The 21,916-nt window shown below is 39.0% G+C and overlaps 1 protein-coding gene and 1 long non-coding RNA gene across 3 annotated transcripts; one reads left to right on the top strand and one right to left on the bottom strand.

Moving 5' to 3' along the window:
- Positions 1–9,743: 9,743 nt before the first annotated feature.
- Positions 9,744–10,885, bottom strand: LOC128922877 (uncharacterized). Of its 2 annotated transcripts, XR_008472075.1 has the most exons (3): positions 10,628–10,885; positions 10,179–10,534; positions 9,744–10,116 (listed from the first exon to the last, which is right to left on the bottom strand). It is a non-coding gene; the product is annotated as an uncharacterized LOC128922877 (long non-coding RNA). The 2 variants fall into 2 exon arrangements; XR_008472074.1 differs by having other exon boundaries at positions 9,744–10,534.
- Positions 10,886–14,774: 3,889 nt separating this feature from the next.
- On the top strand, positions 14,775–20,293 carry LOC105219506 (tyrosine-protein kinase Shark). The gene is made up of 8 exons (XM_011195702.3): positions 14,775–15,071; positions 15,125–15,204; positions 15,274–15,684; positions 15,749–16,276; positions 16,335–16,939; positions 18,723–19,249; positions 19,303–19,474; positions 19,528–20,293. The coding sequence occupies exons 1-8, from the start codon at positions 14,990–14,992 to the stop codon at positions 19,850–19,852; spliced, it is 2,730 nt and encodes a 909-aa protein (XP_011194004.1). The 5' UTR covers positions 14,775–14,989; the 3' UTR covers positions 19,853–20,293.
- The last annotated feature ends 1,623 nt before the right edge of the window (positions 20,294–21,916 follow it).

Raw genomic sequence — 21,916 nt, 5'->3', positions numbered from 1 at the left:
GTTATTGTTGTTAATGGTGGTTCCCAGATAGACGAAATTATCTACAACTTCAGAGTTATGACTTTCAACAGTATCGTGGGATACAATGCGCTGACTGTTTGTTTAATGCTAGAGACACGTCTCCGTCTTGTCCTCGTCAGGAAAAATCTGAAGTAACGGCGCGGGTGTTGTTTCCAATGATATCAATATCCTTAGCGTACGCCAGCAGCTGTACACTCTTATAAAAGATTGCATCTTCTCTATTTAGCTCTGCAGCTCGAGTTATTTTTTCCAGCATTTTTTCTGAAACCTCGTTTGGTATTAAACGGCTCCTTCCCGATCCTGACGGAGCTTTTGGTGTTGCTCAACGTCAGATTACATAGCCGTATTAGTTTTGCAAGGATACCAAATTCAGACATCGTGACATAGGTGCAGCTCCTTTTCGTTCTGTCGAAAGCAGCTTTAAAATCTACAACGAGGTTGTGTGTGTCGATCCTCTTTTAACGGGTCTTCTCCAACATTTGGCGCATGGTGAATATTTGATCATTTCTTGATTTTCCAGGCCTAAAGCAACACTAATAGGGTCCAATCTGTTTGTTGACGGTGGGCTCCATTGGCGGTGATGCATTCACTGATAATTATCAGTTCTTCGACACTGTATTTGAATACCTCGGCCGGAAATCCATCGGCCCCGCCGTTTTATTGTTCTTCAAGCGGGTAGTTGCTACTCGGAGTTCTTTATCTTTTCGTAGAATTTTCGAGCATTAGCACTGTCGGCGAGCATGTCAAACTCTTCATACTCACGCATTTCGGCTCTCTGTATATTTCCCATCCCGCTCGTGTTGCTATCGATCGCAGCATTGCGAGGTAGGCAGTCTGTTTTCTCTCCACTGCGAGACAACAATCCTCATCATACCAGCTACTTTTTTAACTTTTCCGAAAGCGAATAGTTTCGGTTGCAGCTTTACGTAAGGAGCTTAGCTTGATATCCGGTCCGCGCTTTGCTGCACAGAGGAGGGTGCGTATCTTAGCTGCTACAAGATAGTGATCCGAGCCGATGTTGGGACTACGGAGCGTATGCACGTCTAAAACACAGGAGACATGTCGTCCAACAATCACAACATGATCGATGTGTTTGCAAGTAGCTTGATGTATTTTCTTATGCTGGAATCTAGTACCACAGACGACCATACTTCGGGCACCGGCGAAGTCGATCAGCCTCAGTAGTCCTTTATACGTTTGCAGTGGTCGTTATCAAAATTGGGGTCTCTCATCCGATGCAATTGCTCCCGTTTCATTGGGGGGTTTTTCATGTGGTGGTTTTCAAACCCTACGCACAACCGCATAAGCGGCATTCGCCTTCTCACTTTAGCTCGCCTCCAAACGGATGTCTGTTGGGTACCCAGAGGATAATTGGTCTAAGACTGGAAGTCGTGAGCTGCTTGAGCCACATGCAAAATAATCATTCCTGGCCGTTCCTAGCTGATTGACAGTCAGGAACTTTCCTCACTTACGTGAACTTCTACACATGACCCCATCCTCCACCGGAATATCACCGCAAATATTGTTGTTTAGGATAGGTTAGGTTTGTAGGCAAATCTCTGCAAAAACAGAAAATCTCACTTAGACAGCCTGGCACCTCTATTGTGATACCAATAAAACTCCCTGTAGATCAAAGACGTTTAAGATTCAGCAAAACGCTTGGAATCCGATACAAATTTCTTAAGACGGTTAATGTCGATTCTAGCCATTTCGCCACTGAACAAGTTCTGGTAGTTGTCCAGCGTTTGACGAGCTCATGTGTAGTCTGCATGTTAATCGCGCTCCCATTCCGACGTTAATGGAGCTAGGGTACCCTCCCTTGCAAGCTTGTCCGCTATAGAGTTACTAACGATTCCGCGGTGACCGGGTACCCATACTAGTCGGATAGCAAAATAGCTGGAAGCTATTGATAAGGGTTTAAGACACTCCTTAACTAGCCCAGAGCGTACTGTCATCGATTCCAAAGCCAGTATTGCCGCTCTGCTGTCGGAGTGAATACATACCTCTCGAAAAGAGGTCACCGTGCTAAGCAGTGCGTCCACTGCTACTTTGATCGCTGCGACCTCTGATTGGAAGACACTACAGTGGTCAGGTAGCCTAAGCTGGTGTTGAGAGAGAGCTTTCTACAGAAAACTCCCCCTCCCACCTTTCCCCTTACCTTCGATCCATCCGTGAAAATGCTGACTGCACTTCTCCTACATTGACTTCTTCCTTCCCACATATCCCTCGTAGGTACGTGCGCAGAGAAGAAACCTATAGGGGACGGTTCCGCGGTGCAGTGGTCCAAGTAGTCACCGATGCAATTGAACCGACGGAGAATTTCAGAGTGTCCCTGCTTGGGACCGATCATGTACGCAGCGTCTCTGAGTCTGACAGCGACCTTTGCCGCAGTGCACCTACCGCCAATATCAACAGGTGCGACGTGTAAGATGACATTTAGAGCCATTGTTGGTGTTGTTCTTAGCGCTCCGCTGATTCCAATGAGAGCCGCTCTTTGGACACTCTCCAGCTGCCTAGCTAGTGTGACTTTCCCGAGTGCACAAACATAAAACCACTTGCGGTGAGAGACCCCACCTTTTTCCAATAGCCCCTCTACAGCAGTAAAGAGCTACCGAAGCCTTTCTTACCCTATCCTCAATGTTTAGCTTCCATAAGAGCTTCCTATCAATAATAAGCCCCAGGTATTTCACCTTGTCCGCAGGTTGTAGACTGGAGCCTCCCAATGAGGGGAGAGTGGTGAGTGGTATTTTGTATCTTCTTGTGAATAAGCGGGTTACCACTTTTAGGTAACCTTGGGTCATCTCATATACGGTGTTGAGGAATTTTCCTTTGACCAAAAGGGCTACATCATCAGCATAGGCCGTCCCTCGACAGCCTTGATTTTCAAGTTCCCCAGTAGGTCGTTCACTTCCGGGATCCAGAGCAAAGGTGAGAGAACGACACCTTGCGGGGTACCCCAATTTATAGTCGGGAGCGCATTTGCACTTAAGGTTCGCTTCTACCCCAAAATCGTCTAGCGCACCAATGACCGCTTACATTGTTAAAGGCCTCCTCGATATCGAGGAAAGTACCTACCGCGTAATCATTAAGAAGGCCTCCTCTATGCACGGCACTACAGAGTGTAAGGCGGTGTCTACCGCCCTGCCCTTACAGTATGCGTGTTGAGATTTAATAAGCTAATATCTAGGGATTTTTTCCCTTATGTACAGATCCATGAGCTTCTCCAAAGCCTTCAAGAGGAACGAGGAGAGGCTAATGGGCCTGAAATCTTTTGCAGTACCATGAGAGCTTTTACCAGCTATTGGGATGAAAGACACCTTAACCTACCTCCAAGCCTCCGGAATATGACCCAGTCTGACGCAGTTCGCGTAGATCGAGGACAGCCAGCTTCATGATACCTTGACCGCTCGCTGTAGCTGCGCAGGTATAATGGCATCTAGTCCGGAGGACTTGAAAGGTTTGATAGAGTTTCGTTTTCGCCCCCTTGAAGCTCTCCGAGGGATGCTCTTTCCGCTGATTGTTTTTTTGGGAAATGAGCATCCATAAGTAGCTTTAGTGACTCCTCATTGCTCGAGGTTCACTCACCAGCATCATTTCTCAAGTAACCTACGGATATTGGGCTCTTGGACAGAATGCGCCTAAATCTCGAGGACTCCTGGCAGACCTCCACGCTTTCGCAGTAGGCTCTCCAAGAAGACCGTTTGGCCTTCTTCATTTCAGATTTAAAAATTGCAAGTCCCACCTTGTACAAAGCCCAGTCGTCAACAAGACCACTTCTACGGGCTTTATTGAAGAGCCTTGGACTTGAAGATCTGAGCTCCGAAATTCCGACGTCCACCAAAGAGGTTTCCCTTTGCCTTTCTGAGATCTCAGAGGAGAGGAACTTTCAAGGGCCATCCTGCACCCAGAACTGAAAACTTCGACAAACTCATGAATCGTGTTGGCGGAGAGAACTGAGTCTGGTGGGGGCGCGACCGGAAGAGCTGAACGAAGCTTTCTACAATATAGATCCCAATTAGTATTCCTAAGGTTCCAAAAAGGTTTGCGGACTGGGCAAGCCCTGTCCAGGTTGAAACTGACACTGAAACTACCTATGGTCCGAAAAAGAGTGATCAGCCAAAGTTCTCCGGCATCACCCTCCAATCTGGTGGTCACAACGTCTCCGTTACTGTAATTGGGTAAAAGGAAAACGTTAAGTTCATTACGGACCAGCATGCAAGCTCTGAATTTACCTGCGCAGCTAGCTGTCATTAGCCTGTGGCCTGTGGCTAGCCAAGACTCCTGGATTAGGACAACGTCGGCTTCGTCCATTGCTAGACGAAGCAATAAGTTGGAGGATGTCGCCTTTGCGTTTGCAGGATCTTCATCCTCCAAACTATTCTCCAACAGTGCGAGTTCCGCACTCTCCATGTATTCAACTCGATCCTCTTCGAACAGTTTGCCGAGATTGAAAACGGATCCATCTCCAATACTCGCCGTGACCGAGTGGGATGAATTAACATCCATGCTCGTTTGGGCATCAGTTCCTCTTCTCCCGCTCCTGGAGGTAGTCGGATATCGGCTTTGGCATCGGTAGGGAGGACACGATGGACCACCTTCTCGAAATCATAGCTGATGACCACCTTTACGCCGCTGAGAGGACCCAAGGACTCCTTATTCAGAAGTATCAGCACTTACCGATATGGCTTCTGGGTTTTCGCTAGCCGAATGACCTTGCAATATCGCAAAATTTCATCGATCTCTCCTGGAGTGGAGGGTTCGGCGGAGAGCCACACCCGAGCACAAGGGCGTAGTGGAGTTCTTCCTTAGCCACCGCCTCGAGCTTAGCCCCCTTCCAGATCTCTCCTACCAGGGACACCACTTCCTTGTATAAGGATGCTGATCTTTCATCAGCAAACCTGACATACTTGTGAATGCCGTAGGGCCAACCTGCGTTCTCGCAGCTTGGAAGGGGACCAGGGATTCCTCTGATCACCCTCATGAAAACCGCCAGATGACCGCCGCGACCCGCTTCCACTCAGCGTGGGAGATGGCTCCATCCTCCCTGCTCCGGTCGCATACTCCAAGCTCATTAGACCCCGCGAGTTTGGCGATTTCGCTAAACTTCGGGGCCTCTCCAATCCGTGGTTTTTTACCAAAGGAGGATTCCCCTCGAACGACCTTTGTCGTTTAACCGGCAATTGAGCTTCACCCAATCCCACCGGTTTACCATCGCTAAGCACCTTCCTAGCCCACTCTAGTGCGCTAGAATGCTACCCAGGTTGCCTGTCGCCCGTTTGCTCCGGGCCCCGGGACTCCTGTGAGCTTAACAGAGGCTCCTTTACTAGTGCTGGTGACTTCGCCTCGCACCACCTTCACACTAACCGCTGTTTTCGGCAGGCTTCCGCCGACAGCGCCTAATTTATTGCCCTTTACGGGGGTATTCTCACCTGCGAAGGTTTTGACGGTACCGTCACGCCGGCAGTGAACCTCCCGGGACACTGTCCGTTTTAAAAGTCGGTTCCGACTTTCCATCTACTCTTCCGTTTTAGTTTTCGGACAGCTAAGACATTGCTAGCAATATTTGAACTAAATATTAGCTGTCATCGATTGGTCACTTCTCTGCTCGCTATTTTTGGGTGCTGCTCGCCTGTCAAAAATTTTCAATTTAAACGCAACAACAAAGTTATCTAGTTGAATTCGTGCGGGAGAGTACGCGGACACCTCATTAAAAATTCTATAGCCGCTTGCTGAGTACTTCCAAATTTTGTTTTATAAATGTAGACTATTTACAATGGTCAAAACGACTCAAAGGACAATTTTTTGACAAAAATGACAGTACAATATAAAACAAATAAATATTTTGTTGTTTTTACTTTGAAATACACAGGGATAAAACAAATATTTTTGCGCAGATATAAGTATTTCTCACCTAAGAAAATGGTGCAACTCTTTTGCGCATGATTAAGAGGACATTTTAGCGCAGGGTTGCACCATAAGTCTGCCTGTCAGCTTCAATTACGGGATAGTGCATTCTATCGTCTTCCCTATAACGTTTTGCAGAGAACGCTTATAGTGAAGGTTCATGGTGTGCCGATTGTCAAGTTGGTCCTCTTTTCGCAGGGGTACTCGCCAAGATGAGCGTGTTTCACCACAGAAAATTATTAGCGTATTTCACCACAGGTTTCATCAGCGCACTCGAAAATAGGAGAATTGAGCGTTTTCAGTGTTAAATGAGAAAAATTGTGTTAATTTGAATGTTAATACCTGTTCGCTTGCACAAACGACTCGGTATATAATTTCATTTACATTTAATATCAAAATACATACGTATATATGCAAAACTTTATGATTTATTCCATAAAATGCTTAGAAGTATATAATGAAATAATTATTTTATATACATATGTTACAATAAAATATAATTATATACTACATATGTATGTACATATAAATATTGGCGCATAATTTGTAATTATGTGTGCATGTAAACAAAATCGAAAAAAGAACCATACGCATAATGTTCGTAAATTTGTTTACATGCAAATGAGTGAGAATATGTGCACTTGTAGTACATTTCTTGTAAAATCTTGGGCGCAAATAGTGATTTTTTTGTTCTCATATAATTATTTATATTTGCTAATAGTAAGTCAATACTATCTAATAGATATTTTGCGCATTTATAATTATTGAGGGATCACTTGAAACGGCCCTGTAGGGCTCGATGTGTCGAGGGATTGATGGCCGCCTGCGCGACGCTACATAGCGTTATTGGTAGAAAATCGTCTTGTCGTAAATATATATGAATATGTATGAGCATGCAAACATATGGACATACATTTTTGCGAGCCTCACATCAAAATTTGTGCTGAAAATTATTTTCAATCGACTCTAGGGGTATGTTGCCACTTTTGTCACAGAGTTTTTGCGGGGTTGAAACTTTTCCTTCTGGAGGGAACATTAGAAAAATCTTCAATTTATGATTTTTGTCATCGTCGCGAAAATAAGTTTGTTGACATGACATGCGCGGGGAGATGTGTATGGCAAGGCGGAGCTAACTCATACATCACTACACATGCAAAGTTTTTCAGCTTTTACCAACACATACGCAATAGTAACTTTTTGTAAATTTTGTGTTAAATGGCAATCTCGGTAGTTAGAGTGGCAACATTCATTAACACTAATTTTTGTATGTATAAGAGAGAGATGCACGTACTACAATGAAGCGATCAAAATCTCTGGCCGCCATTTATATGAAAAGAAAATTTGAAGTGTGTGGAAGTAAGTGCGTATTAATAATTTGTTACTGATATTATTTTATATTTATTTAATTTTCTCTTTTCAGAGCGGTACTGTGGTTGACTGGATGCTGCAGCTTATTTTAAGGTAATAACTGCTGAAAATGGTCTCGGAAGGCAAAGCGACCTGAAACGCACATCTGGTGCGTACACGCAAAACTAAAAAGAGAAGCAGATGGGGGAGTTGATAATATCAAACCTTATATATGTATATACTAAACATAAAATCTTTTGTTAGAATATACTTTTATCTTTTTATTATCTTTTTCAGATATTGGCAAACTCCGGAAAAAGCTTAAGCTGGATACCTCCAATATACTCCCATATAGGAAGGTAGCTATACTTGGTATTTGTTCGTCGAGAGAGGACTTTACTTTTCAATTGCCTACTCAGTCCAAAGAAGCACCTGTTGGCAAGAGTGATTCTGCGTTGGATTTCAAGGCTGACATTGTTGGTGTAGTTAACGCTGGTTCCCAAGTAGACGAAACTATCTACTACTTCAAAGGTATGACTGTCAACAGTGACGTGGGAGCCAAGACGCGAGTGCGCAGACTGTTTGTTTGATGACAGGAGATATTTCGTCTTGTCCTCATTCACCACCAGACCCATACGCTTCGCTTCTTTATATAGTCTGGAAAAAGCAGAACACACGGCGCGGTTGTTGTTTTTGATGATATCAATATCATCGGCATACGCGAGCAGCTATACACTCTTGTAGAAGATTGTACCTTCTCTATTTAGCTCTGCAGCTCGTATTATTTTTTCCAGCAATTGATTGAAAAAGTCGCACGATAGTGAGTCACCCTGTCTGAAGCCTCGTTTGGTATCGAACGGCTCGGAGAGGTCCTTCCCGATCCTTATCGAGCTTTTGGTGTTGCTCGGGGTCAGTTTACATAGCCGTATTAGTTTTACGGGGATACCAAATTCAGACATCGCGGCGTAAAGGCAGCTACTTTTCGTGCTGTCGAAAGCACCTTTAAAATCGACAAAAAGGTGGTGTGTTGTGGATTTTCAGGTCTAAAGCCACACTGATAAGGTCCAATCATTTTGTTGACGGTGGGCTTTAGTCACACACAGTACGCTTGACAGATACGCGATGTTAAGGAGGCTTATCCCACGGTAATTGGCGCAAATTGTGGGGTCTCCCTTTTTGTGTTTTGGGCAGAGTACACTGAGGTTCCAATCGACAGGCATGTTTTCTTCCGACCATATTCTACAAAGAATTAAAGGTCCGGACATTCCAGGTGCATGCCCTCAAATCGTGATCCTTAAAACGTTTGCAGGGGTCGTCATCAAAAGTGGGGTATCTCTTCCGAGGCTCTGATTGTCCCAAACCCTACGCACAACCGCAGAAGCGGGCTTCGTCTTCTCACTTTAGCTCGCCTCCAAACGGATGTTTGTTAGCTACCCAGGGGATACTTGGTCTAAGACCGGAAGTCGTTAGCTGCTTAAGTCATATGCAAAAGAATCGTTCCTGGACACTCCCAAGTGAACGGCAATCAGAAACTTTCCTCACTTGCGTGAACTTCTACATATGACCCCATCCCCCATCTATATTTAAATATATAAATATATTATATACACCAATGAACCAAATTTAAGTATCCACTGATAGATGGCTGATTAAATAAAAAACTACTACAGGGGGCTCTACTAACAACAGAGTGACATATGCCTTTCCAAACCAACAGAAAAATTAGAGCAGAAAAACATATGCAGGATTTGCACCGAAATCAATGAGAGAGAGAAAGCAAGATAATCAAACCGACATGCCGTAAAAGAGGAGAAATGGTAACTTTTTTTCCTGCTGCTAGAATAAGATAGACCAAAAAAATAATACAAGCTTTCTTTACTGGTAACCAATACACCATAAGATAAGTAACTCTACTCGTCTTGCAGGGTAGCAACCTTGTCAAGGTTGCCGTTTGAGGCACTTGTTGTTTTTGCACAACAATGCTTTTGACTTTTTCTGAAGGTTGACAAACTTACAAGTGTATGCTTATGTATGCATTATTTGTTTGGCATTGTTATACACATATGAATGTATGTAAATATAGAATAGGTGCACGCAGCCTTCACTGATAAGTGATAATACCATTATTTGGATGTTTAAAGACACACGTACATAAGAATATATAGATATACATATGTATTATATACCCTGCAAGACAGGTACCGGCGAATTCTTCTTTGAAAAGCCAGGGAGCGGTACTAGCACTTTCAATGAAAGTTTCTATGCGATTCTTAAGGGCGAATTGACAAAAGTACCCGAAACTATTGTGTACATGTGATCGTTCATCCCTTTCTTGCACATTACATTCATCATTTAACAATTTATATATACCTCTTGCACAATTCTGTGAATGATCTTGGTACAATCACGGATGAAAGACCCAAAACTGCGAGCCAAAACTACATATGTACTTTCGGTACTGTTCTTGGTACTATTACGGATAAAATACCCAAAACTGCGAACGAAAACTCCACGAGCACTTTCAGTACTGCGACCCACAAAAGCCCTGAAACTATACCCGCTATTTTCATTAATTTCACTAGTACTAGATTCATCCAATTTCTGGGAGGAGGGTTTCTATAACATATAAAGTAAATTTTTAATTTTTACAACATAAAAGTTGCTAATAATTACCTTATGTTTCAGGAATTCTAAATATAGCACGGGCAACGTTCTAGTCATAACATCCATGCTCTTGCTGTAGTTTTTCCATTGAACTAATTTCGGTGAATCCATGTCCTTGTAAAACGATACAACAACGTTATGATTCCTCAATACAAGGCGAAAATTAATCAAAACAGTCCTCTTAATTAAACATACAAGAAGTTTTTAAATTTCTATGAGCACAAACATTCATTCAAATTTACTCTCTAATTTCCATGTTTCAGCTGCTGGTATGACAAACTGAGGTGCTGGTAAGTCCAAAAATACTGCATTTGCTTTGCCCTCTAGCTCATTGGCAAAACCCAGTTGACACACGTCGCGATGATAAACGGTTACAAAATCACCTAAACCATGTCGTTCCAATTCTCGTGCATGTGTTGACCAAAAGGTTTAATTGCACGTAAAAAAATTACATTAAACCTAATATCTGGTGTGTAAATGATTTGTGTTCCATGTAGCAGCGTTTGCATTCATCGTTCTGGATTTGCTTGCAGCACATATTCCATCGCTTCGAAAGTTCTACGCTGCTACCATAAGTGACACTAATAAGTTTGCGTACCTTTAACGCGCCATATGAGGTTTGAAATATATGTATGGAAAATTAATTAGAATTTAAGGCAAGATAATATTATTATATTTAACAATTACTTACGTATTCAATGGTTTCGCCATTGATGTTGACCATTGTTGGCGTAGCTTCTTTTGCGTGCTTCGAATTGACAGTGCAATGAAGTATTACTGTATCACCCTCAATTCCATATTTTGGCTTTAGAAAACTTTTATTTTCCTTGTTACTTATTTAAAAATGCGTGCTTCAATAATTTAAACTTTAATTAGGCTGCAGATCACTGATTTAAATAAAACACGCAAAATAATACTTCACAAGCAGTCATGATATAGCACAAAACAAAACTTGTTCAAAAATGAGAACTTTGGTTCTTTCTTTCTATCATTCAGGGTACTGTACGAGAGAAGAGTTGAGGTAAATGTTTATGCACATTTTGCCCTTTGTTGCATATGTGTGTATGTGTGGTGTTATTAAAATTTCTTTGAATGTGTTGGAGTTTCAGTACCCATGACTTGCTGGGTACATATTCAAAATTTAACTGATGACGTAGTTTATATTAATACAAAAGGAATATAAAATTTATTTAAAATACAAATATTATTAAAAAATACTTTGTATGCACATAAATTCAAATAATTCATATGTTAATCAGTATGTACTACTGATGAGCGATATTGCTATTTTTGAATCACTGTGATTTCAGTGATTGCTATTTTTAAATCACTGTGATTTTATATTGCTATTGCGATCACGACAAAAAAACGAATTTATGAGAATTTGTACCCCGCATTTATTTTTTATGTTTTTTACATTTATATTTTTATCAATTTTAACAATATCCAAATTTTACCTGCTTTTGTGATCTGAATAAACTAATTAATAAATTTTGCGTACATTTAACTGCTTTTGTAATCACCGTACCCAAAATTATCGGAATCGCAACGAAAATTGCTACTGTGATCACTGAACAGTGATTGCTACTTTCGAACTGATATTGTTACTGAACAGTGATTGCTACTTTCGAACTGATATTGTTACTGAACAGTGATTGCTACTTTCGAACTGATATTGGTACTGAACAGTGATTGCTACTTTCGAACTGATATTACTGAACAGTGATTACTACTTTCGAACTGATATTGTTACTGAACAGTGATTGCTACTTTCGAACTGATATTGGTACTGAACAGTGATTGCTACTTTCGAACTGATATTGTTACTGAACAGTGATTGCTACTCTCGAACTGATATTGTTACTAAACAGTGATTGCTACTTTCGAACTGATATTGGTACTGAACAGTGATTGCTACTTTCGAACTGATATTGTTACTGAACAGTGATTGCTACTTTCGAACTGATATTGGTACTGAACAGTGATTGCTACTTTCGAACTGATATTGTTACTGACCAGTGATTGCTACTTTCGAACTGATATTGTTACTGACCAGTGATTGCTACTTTCGAACTGATATTGTTACTGAACAGTGATTGCTACTTTCGAACTGATATTGGTACTGAACAGTGATTGCTACTTTCGAACTGATATTACTGAACAGTGATTGCTACTTTCGAACTGATATTGTTACTGAACAGTGATTGCTACTTTCGAACTGATATTGGTACTGAACAGTGATTGCTACTTTCGAACTGATATTGTTACTGAACAGTGATTGCTACTTTCGAACAGATATTGTTACTGAACAGTGATTGCTACATTCAAACTGATATTGGTACTGAACAGTGATTGCTACTTTCGAACTGATATTGTTACTGAACAGTAATTGCTACTTTCGAACTGATATTGGTACTGAACAGTGATTGCTACTTTCGAACTGATATTGTTACTGAACAGTGATTGCTACTTTCGAACTGATATTGGTACTGAACAGTGATTGCTCCTTTCGAACTGATATTGTTACTGAACAGTGATTGCTCCTTTCGAACTGATATTGTTACTGAACAGTGATTGCTTCTTTTCGAACTGCTATTGCTACAGTAATCGAATTAGAATCACTGATCGAATTAGAATTACTAAACTCCTATATGTACTGTGATCCATCAAAAGCACTCAACTTCTCTATAGCTACTATGATCGAACTCAAATTACCGAACTGTAATTGCGATTATAAATCACTGATATTTACAAAAATTGATCACAGTCGCTATATGTTTTTTTTTTTCAAAATTTGTTTATTTATTGAATCTGCTCTTTGGAGCCTAATAATAAGTTATAAAATCTTAATTCTAATTAAAACTAGACAAGCTCAACCAAGTGATTGAGTTGTTGTCTGGTGAAATGTTGCTCATCAGTGTGCTGGCATATCTCTTCTTTTTAGACGTGATTGATTGCAAGAATGTACTAAAGTGTTAGCCAATGGGTTCGGGTGATCTCGGAGTTTGGATAAATATTTGTGTCTGCTCTTCTCTACTTCTTTCTTTACCATGAGAATACCAAGATCTTTCATTACGCATGTACCATGGTGAGCACGTGATTGTTCTTTTTTGATTGAAATCTCTGAATTATTTCGATATTGGTTGCACAGGTCGTACCCCACAGTTGAATGCCGTTCATCCAAATCGGTTTTATGATCGCGTTATATAACAAATCTTTGTTGTCTAGGCTAAGTTTTGATTTTTTGTTTAGAAGCCAATTTACATTTGCAGCTCTTATCTTCATGCAGGTTATTTTGCTCGAGTTGTGTTTTCTCCACGTGAGCCTTCTATCTAAGTGAATACCAAGATATGTTACTTCAGTCGCTTGGGGTAATAAAATATTGTTCATTTTAACTGCCGGGCACGTTTTTGGTCTTAGGGAAAATGTAACATGCTTGCACTTTTGTTCATTTACATTTATACGCCAGTTGGCTAGCCATTCTTCGACAAAAATCAAATGATCTTCTAATACTCTTGATGTTATAATTGGGCATTTGTTTCGGCTCACTAAAGCTGTGTCATCCGCAAAAGTTGATGTCAAAACATTACTAGCTGTTGGAAGGTCTGCTGTATATATTATGCATAGAGTTGGCCCTAAAACACTGCCCTGAGGTACACCAGCTCTTATTGGTCGTTCTTCAGATATGAAGTCTCCTACTTTGACAGTAAATTTTCTATTCTTTAAATAAGACTCCAAGGTTTTATGCATTTCGAGTGGTAAGCTTTTTTAATCTTATATAAAAGCCCGTCATGCCACACTTTATCGAACGCCTGAGCCACATCTAGAAATATAGCAGAACAGTACTCTCTATACTCGAACGCCCTTCTGATTTCGTTAGTTATGCTATTTACTTGTTCTACAGTGCCATGTTTTGCACGAAATCCGAAATGGTGTGATGGTATTACATTATTTTCATGGAGGAAAGGAGACATCTTTGATAGTAACACCTTTTCAAATAGAATAGGAAGACAGAGTAGAAGACTGATTGGTCTGTATGAAGTCGGCTGTGTCAAGTCTTTCCCTGGTTTGTCTATCATGATGATCTGCGACTTTTTCCATGAAATGGGATAGTAACCGAAACTGAGAATAGCGTTAAAGAGCAAGGAGAGCACTGTTAAAGCAATATTGGGCAATTTGCATTTTTGGAGTAATTTTATCGTGTCCTGCCGACTTTTTTGGATTCAGCTCTTTTATGATTTTAATAATTTCAGAAGATGACGTGAGTTGCTATATGTGATTTTTCAATCACAGCTAATTACGAAATCATTGAAACCGCAAAATCGAAATTTTTGGTCGAAGTCTATTAGTTCGTGAATGAGTTGCGGAAATGTAAAAGAAATAAACCATTTGGAAGTTTTTATGTAAACAATTACTGATGACGGACTAAATCATGTTTTAAATGGGTATTTTAGAGACGAGAGACAAAAACGGACTAACAAAAATAAATTAAATATGTTTAAAGCGATATAAAGTTGCCAACTCGAAATAGCGAAAGAATTTTCTCAAAGAGCCTCAGGAGAATTAAATATATTTATGGAAGAAATTTCTCAATAGTTAAATGTCAGTTTTAATTTTTTTTGAATAAAGCAAAAAGCACAGACACTTTTTCAAATTTGTTGTATTTGTCGATAAAAAGTTTTATGTTCTCACTTTGTGGTAAAGCAGTTTATCGACGGAATCAATGATTGCATGAACATTTTCGATAGAAAATTTTTATCGTATCGAAATCGAATTGGCTGCGGATTCAATGATTAAGCCCATTATACGTTCTCTAGCTGTGCTTAGCCAATAGATGACAGCTTTTTATTCTGATAACATATTTGTAACGATATTTATTGTTGATGTGCATGAAAAATCTTTTTCTTTTGTTGTTGTAAAAATATCGATAACAATATAAATTATCGTGAAATCTCATATTTTTGTATTTGCGAATAATATCCGAAAGGCTGGTAGACTTATTTAATAAACTTGTTGAATATGTAGTGTTTTTCGTTAAAATTTCATAATAAAAATGAGTCGTTCCAGTGAAGAAGGAATTAATTGGTTCCACCCTGGACTTTCTCGTGAAAATGCCGAAAGATTATTAACAAACGGTATGCTACAATTCAACAGTAATAAATTCATCTCATTGTAATTTAATAAACAGAGTCTTATGAAGATGGAACATTCTTAATACGGGAATGCAATTCAGCAATAGGAGATTTCGTACTTACTCTTTTACATCAGGTGAAACAAATATATTCTGATATATATTTATATTGTTTTAATATGATTGCTGTATGTATATTTTGATAGGAGACAGTGTGTCATTATCAGATACGAAGGCATGGTGGCGACGCATTTTTCTCCATTGATGATAAGGTAAAGATTTTGCATGGTCTGGAGTCTCTTGTTGAGTTTTACCAAATGGCAGCCAATGGTCTTCCAACAAAACTTACAAAGTTTATTAAGAAGGAATTGCCTCCTAACGATGCACGTCGTCATGGTAATACTAATTTGTTACATCGAGCAACCAAGGAGAATAATGCAACGATTGTTGGCGAGTTATTAAAGTGTGGCTATCGAAACGTCGATGCCAAAAACCAGGATGGCCAAACAGCATTGCATTTAGCCGCCATTCATAGTGATCTTGCCATATTAAAACTCATTCTTGCAACTGACGTAAATGTTAATTGCATGGATGCATTTGGTAATATGCCACTTCATGTAAGCTCATAATTGCATATTCATAAATATTCACTTGTAAAAGCACATTATTGTCAACTTTTAGTATGCTTGCCGTACAAAACCAGGTGTTTTCATCAACAATTTAATTGAAGCAAACGCAAATGTGCAAGGTCGTAACATTAAAAACGGTTATGTACCATTACATGACGCATGCAAAGCCGGTAATATCGATGCAGTAAAAGTACTTTTAGAATCAAATGCACCACTATTACCACGGACAACTTCTGGAGAATTTCCGATTGATTTAGCTCGTGAAGCTGGAAAGGAGGCTGTTGTAAAATACCTAACTGACTACAAATTGCCAGCAGCACAAAGTAAAAGATGCTTATGGTATCACGGTACATTAACGAGAGAAGAAGCTGTTGAAAGTTTACAGAGATTTGTTAAAAGAAGAAATTTTACTGTTAAAGAGAAAAATGTGAACAACAACCAGCATCATGCAGATATTTCGAATGAAGACATTCGAATTGACGGTTCGGGAAGTTTTTTAGTTCGCTACTCGGATCGTTCTGGATTTGTTTTAACCCTTCTATTTGAAAGTCAGGTTAAAAACTTCATAATATCACAGTCGGTAAGTTATAATGATTGAGTTATTGTATTTTTAATGAAAATTGTAAATAAATTTCAAGTCCAAATATTTGTACATTGATGAAGGACCATATTTGCCAACATTAGAGCACTTAGTTGAACATTTTATGCGTTTTAATGATGGACTACCAATTAATTTAAAGTATGCAGTACCACCAGAACCCAAGCCGCCACAACCGCTACTCTCGACCCTACCGAGAAATAAATGCCATAATAAAAAAATAAACACACCGAATTCGTCAAATGAACATATAGGAAATTTAGAATTAACCAAAACCACATGTAAATCCAACAAAACAATTTCAAAAACTTTGCCGGAGAAAAAACGTAAAGAAACAACGAATTTGATGATGACTAATTTTTTAAAAATAAAATCGAAAGATACTCTAAACACTGACGCAACAGTAAATTCTTGTACGGAAGCAGCATCACAACATACGATAGAAGAATTTCCGTGTAAAGGTTTATCATTTTCTGCAAACTTCGTTAATTCTGAAAAAAATAATAACCCAGCGCTGAACGACATGTATAACATTCCTAGAAATAATACAGCTGTAGAAGTGCAAATTGCGGATGAGATTATTTTATCCAACATAGAATCGAAATTCAAGGAGAGCGTGATAAGTTCGGAGGATTCTACAAACCGGTAAATAATTTAGTATGAAAAATTACTTTAATGCGTTTAATATTATAACATTCAAAATATAGATTATACCCCTATGAATTTAAAATATTTGTTACAAGATACATTGATATAAATTTGATTACATAATTATTATTACTAAATTTGTATATACATACGGACATATATATACACATTATATTTCTGTGGTGCCTATAACTTTTCATAATTATAATCAGGAGAACAACTTCCCTCCGACCATACCATCATTTCGCGGTGCCAAAAAACCAACGAGAGTCTCAGTCACCTCTTACGCCGATGATTGTGACTTTGGGACGAATGAGTACAGTCTAGACCTTAACATTTCTGTCGATGACATTAAAATACCGACCGTTAACAATCCCCAAAAATGTTGGGTGTTACGTTGGATAGCCTGTACTCTTTCACTCCCCATATGACAGCGATTGTTACCAAGGTAAAGACCAGCACTAAGATACTCAAGTTACTTTCCGCCAGCACATGGCCGCCCTTAGGTCGCGTGGGTGCAGTAGGTCGCAGATAGAGAAGCTTCTGACTTGTCAAAATACCACCCTCCGGATAGCCAGAAGTTGCCTCTTGATGTCTCCCGTCGAGCACCTACACATCGAGGCACGTATGTTGGGAAGCATAAAAGCATACCGAATTGCTCTACAAATAGCTTCTGTTGAGATGTTTTCGCATAAACCATCCCTGCTGTCATTTGGTGGAGCAGCCTCCCAGAGCCATAAAGAGTACTTTCCTGAAATACGTCACCGACTTACAGAACCATACCTATTCGGCAAGCACTGAATGTCATTCACAGAGGAGCTATTCTTAATTGACTAACTTCCCGTGAATGGTGTACTTGGAGACAAAACACCAACTATTGCAGACACTGAGTTCGACTTGTCTCGCGAAGCTAGAGTGACCTCCCCGCAACTTCGTTCTGGATATTGCAGCATATTGCATTAAACTCCTACCTATCCAGACTGCAAACCCGAATTAATCAATATATGTTATGCATGCAAAGAGTCCCCGCATGACACTAACCACATTTTGGCATGCCCACTAAACCCCACTTATCTAACACCCTTTACGCTAACATCAGGAACACCCAATTTCATAGAAAGTTGTGGCGTCACTCACATTTAGTTCAAAAACCATATCTCAGAAACTACTCAGACCAATTTCAACAATATGTCGGACGTAATATTTTCCTGATATCCTGATCTTACATATGGAACATAGAAATCGGTTTACAACAATGCCTAATTTCCAAAATAAATTCCATCTGAATAGTTCACTTTACAATATATGAATCAATGACCAATGAAAATATCGTAATAAAACTTTGTACATGTATTGCATTTGAGCTATGGCATCGCTCATTTGAAAAACTGTTGAATGTCACCGTTTATTGCATTGGTTTATTAATTTATTAACGATTTGTATTTGTTTATTAACGAAAGTAATATTATTTTTAGAAATTTTTACCTATATTAAATATCCACAAGTTACAACCAGCAAGGACTTGTATTGAAATCGCTTGGTCATTCTGATCAATTTGATATATGATCTAATATTAAATATATCGGTTACTTTAAAGTGTTACGAGCCAAAATTATTTAATATTGTAAAATAATAGTATAATAAAATAGTAAATACATAAAAGCTGTTTTCTAAATTGACCATACACCAGCTTAGCATATTATCTTACTCATAAACTTACATAGTTTTTTATAATTGATGTTTTTGCAAGATAATATTCTATCATTGTGAATAATTGCAGACATTACAAACAGACAAATGAAGCAAAAGAACTAATAAAGATTGATTCTGATGGAGATTCTATACAAAGGCAGTGTGTGGCACAAAAGCAGTTGGAATGGTTTGATCCCACATTTATTCCAAATGGGGAAAATGAAAAAGAAATCTTCAGTTATTTCATTTCTTACGAAAACATAGAATTGGGAAAGCTGATTGGCGAAGGCGAATTCGGATCCGTTTATCGTGGTTACTTAAAAGAGACATCTTTAGGAGTTATTGATAAGAATAATCATGTGGAAATTGCAATCAAAACCTTACGCGATGAACACTGTCGAACTAGTAAGCATGAATTCTTACGCGAGGCCTCAGTAATGATGCATTTAAAGCACCATTGTATAGTCCAGTTAATTGGACTATCTAAAGGCGAGACTTTAATGATGATACAGGAGCTCGTGCCTCTAGGATCAATGTTGCTCTTTATACAGAAAAATTCTAGGAAAATTGATCCAAATCGAGAATTGAAACTGTGGGCGTCTCAAATAGCATGTGGTATGCATTATATATATCATAAATTATAACAAAACTAAATGTATAGATTTTAGGAATGCAATATTTGGAGTCCCAGCATTTTGTACATCGGGATTTAGCTGCTCGAAATATTCTACTAGCATCATTCCATCAAGCTAAAATAAGTGACTTTGGTTTATCTCGAGCACTAGGGACATGTAATGACTTCTATGAAGCCCAGCACGGCGGTAGATGGCCCATTAAATGGTAAATTTGATATTATATCTATGTACTGGATTAAAAATCTAATATTTTTAAAGGTATGCACCAGAGAGCTACAAAAATGGAATATTCTCTAATTCGAGTGATGTTTGGTCTTATGGAGTGACATTGTGGGAAATGTTTTCATTAGGGGAAGCACCGTACGGTGAAATGCTTGGTTCTGAAGCAGTAAATTTAATTGAAGATGGGAAACGTCTGTTACAACCCACATTTTGCCCTAATAATGTCTATAATATTATGGAAAATTGCTGGCAATATAATCCAAAAGATCGACCCACATTCAGTTTTTTGACCGAGTTTTTTACGAAAGATCCGGAATACCAAAATATAATAGAACTTGTTAAAACAAAGAGTATTAGTTGAACTGAAACGAGATGTGCACAACAAAACGGCAGTTTATAAATAGTTGTGGCACAGTTAGTATAGCTGGAGCAATTTCATATGAATTTCTATAATGATTTTCATTCTTGGAAGTTTTGAAATCAATTAAGGTCATTTTATAGATTGAATTTACGGATATCTGTCAACATTTTATTAGAATTTATATTCTCCATATTTTTCGAGTCTCCAATAGTTCACTTCTCTAGTATCGGCATTTTACATATCGCTCATTTACATGAATAGTGTCATAACTAAAAAAACACGATTTTTGAGTTGAGTATGCAGAAATGTGCGCAATTTCATCGTCCATATTCTATAAAAATTGCATTCTGATGCGTAGAAAAAGAAAGCATGAAATAAGAATATTTTAACCACAACAACGACACATCTCAGCTGTGCCAGAATTAGGTATGGTTTTTTTTTTTCAGAAAGAAAGACATATTTTGTGTTACAACGATAACTGTGAAAAGGAAATGTAATTATTCATGTTGCTTTTTTTTCAGGAATAACGACAAATTTGACTTCTGACAGTGAAATTGATTTTATATTTTTCACAAATAACGACACAAAAGCGGTTTCAAAAGGGGTCATATTTATTCCTAAGGAAAAGCCTTATTACACTCTTTTTGATCCACTTATGCTCAGCATTGTATTTAATATATTACATGCCAATAGTCTATTCAATAAACTCATGGCATTTTTCTATATTTGCTAAATAAGAGACAACTGAAAACTTTAAACCGCTCTCCTGAAAAATCGACTTTTTTCAGTTGTGACACTATTCACCTAAATGAGCGATATGTATATACCGTTGCTGAGTTGTGTATCTTTTGCAGTTAAAATATTTTATAGTGAAAAAAGTTTAAAGGATATATTAAATTATACATAACTAATTGTATATTTGGCAGAAAGCAATTATGTTCTGATCATTAAATATATATATATGTATATTTAAATTTCATAGAAGTTCAACTAACCTTTTTTTTCTTTGTATTAAGTATATGGTAACGATAAAAAGTGATTAATAAACCAATTATTTAAAGGGATTTCTAATTTACATAAAAACATATTTTTTACAATCAATTTAATAAAATATAATGACTAGAACTTGGGGTTTTCAATTAACATTGTACTACAAGCAAATAGTGATTAGCGAAATTTCACTACCGGTGATTTTTTCTCTGTGATTGAAGTTCACGTAAGTGAGGAAAGTTTCAGGCTGTCATTCACTTGGGAGTGGCCAGGAACGATTCTTTTACATGTGGCTCAAGGAGCTCACGACTTTCGGTCTTAGACCAAGTATCCTCTGGGTAGCCAACAGACATCCATTTGGAAGCGAGCTAAAGTGAGAAGGCGAATCCCGCTTATGCGGTTGTGCGTAGGGTTTGGGACCCACCACATAAAAACGAATAACCAATGAATAAGAAGCAACAGCCTCGGATGAGACACCCCCCTTTTGATGACGACCACAGCAAACGTATAAATAACTATGATTTAAGGGCATGCACCTGGAATGTCCGGACGCTTAATTGGGAAGGTGCCTCTGCCTGGTTGATGTCCTCGTAAGAGTAAAGGTTGACATCACCGCAATCCAAGAAAGCGATGGATGGGACAAGGACGTAAGAAGGTGGGTCCTTATGACATCTACTACAGCGGCCATATAAAGGAGCGCAAATTCGGTGTGGGATTTGTGGTGGGAGAGAGACTCCGTCGTCGAGTCCTGGCATTCACTCCGGTAGATGAACGTCTAGCCACAATCCGCATCAAAGCGAGGTTCTTCAACATATCGCTGATTTGCGCCCACGCCCCGATGGAAGAGAAGGACGAAGTGATCAAAGATACCTTCTATGAGCGCCTAGAGCGCCTCAAAATCGTTTTTGGTGATTACAACGCTAGGGTGGGTAAAGAAGGTGTCTTTGGCACAACAGTCGGAAAATTCAGCCTCCATGACGAAACATCACCAAACGGTCTGAGGCTGATCGACTTCGCCGGGGCCCGAAATATGGTCGTCTGTAGTATTTGATTCCAGCATAAGAAAATCCATCA

This window comes from Zeugodacus cucurbitae, chromosome 6 (genome assembly GCF_028554725.1).
Source record: "Zeugodacus cucurbitae isolate PBARC_wt_2022May chromosome 6, idZeuCucr1.2, whole genome shotgun sequence".
In the NCBI taxonomy this organism is placed as follows: domain Eukaryota; kingdom Metazoa; phylum Arthropoda; class Insecta; order Diptera; family Tephritidae; genus Zeugodacus; species Zeugodacus cucurbitae.
Note: the sequence above shows the minus strand (reverse complement) of the source record. Positions and strands in the feature narration are given on the sequence as shown.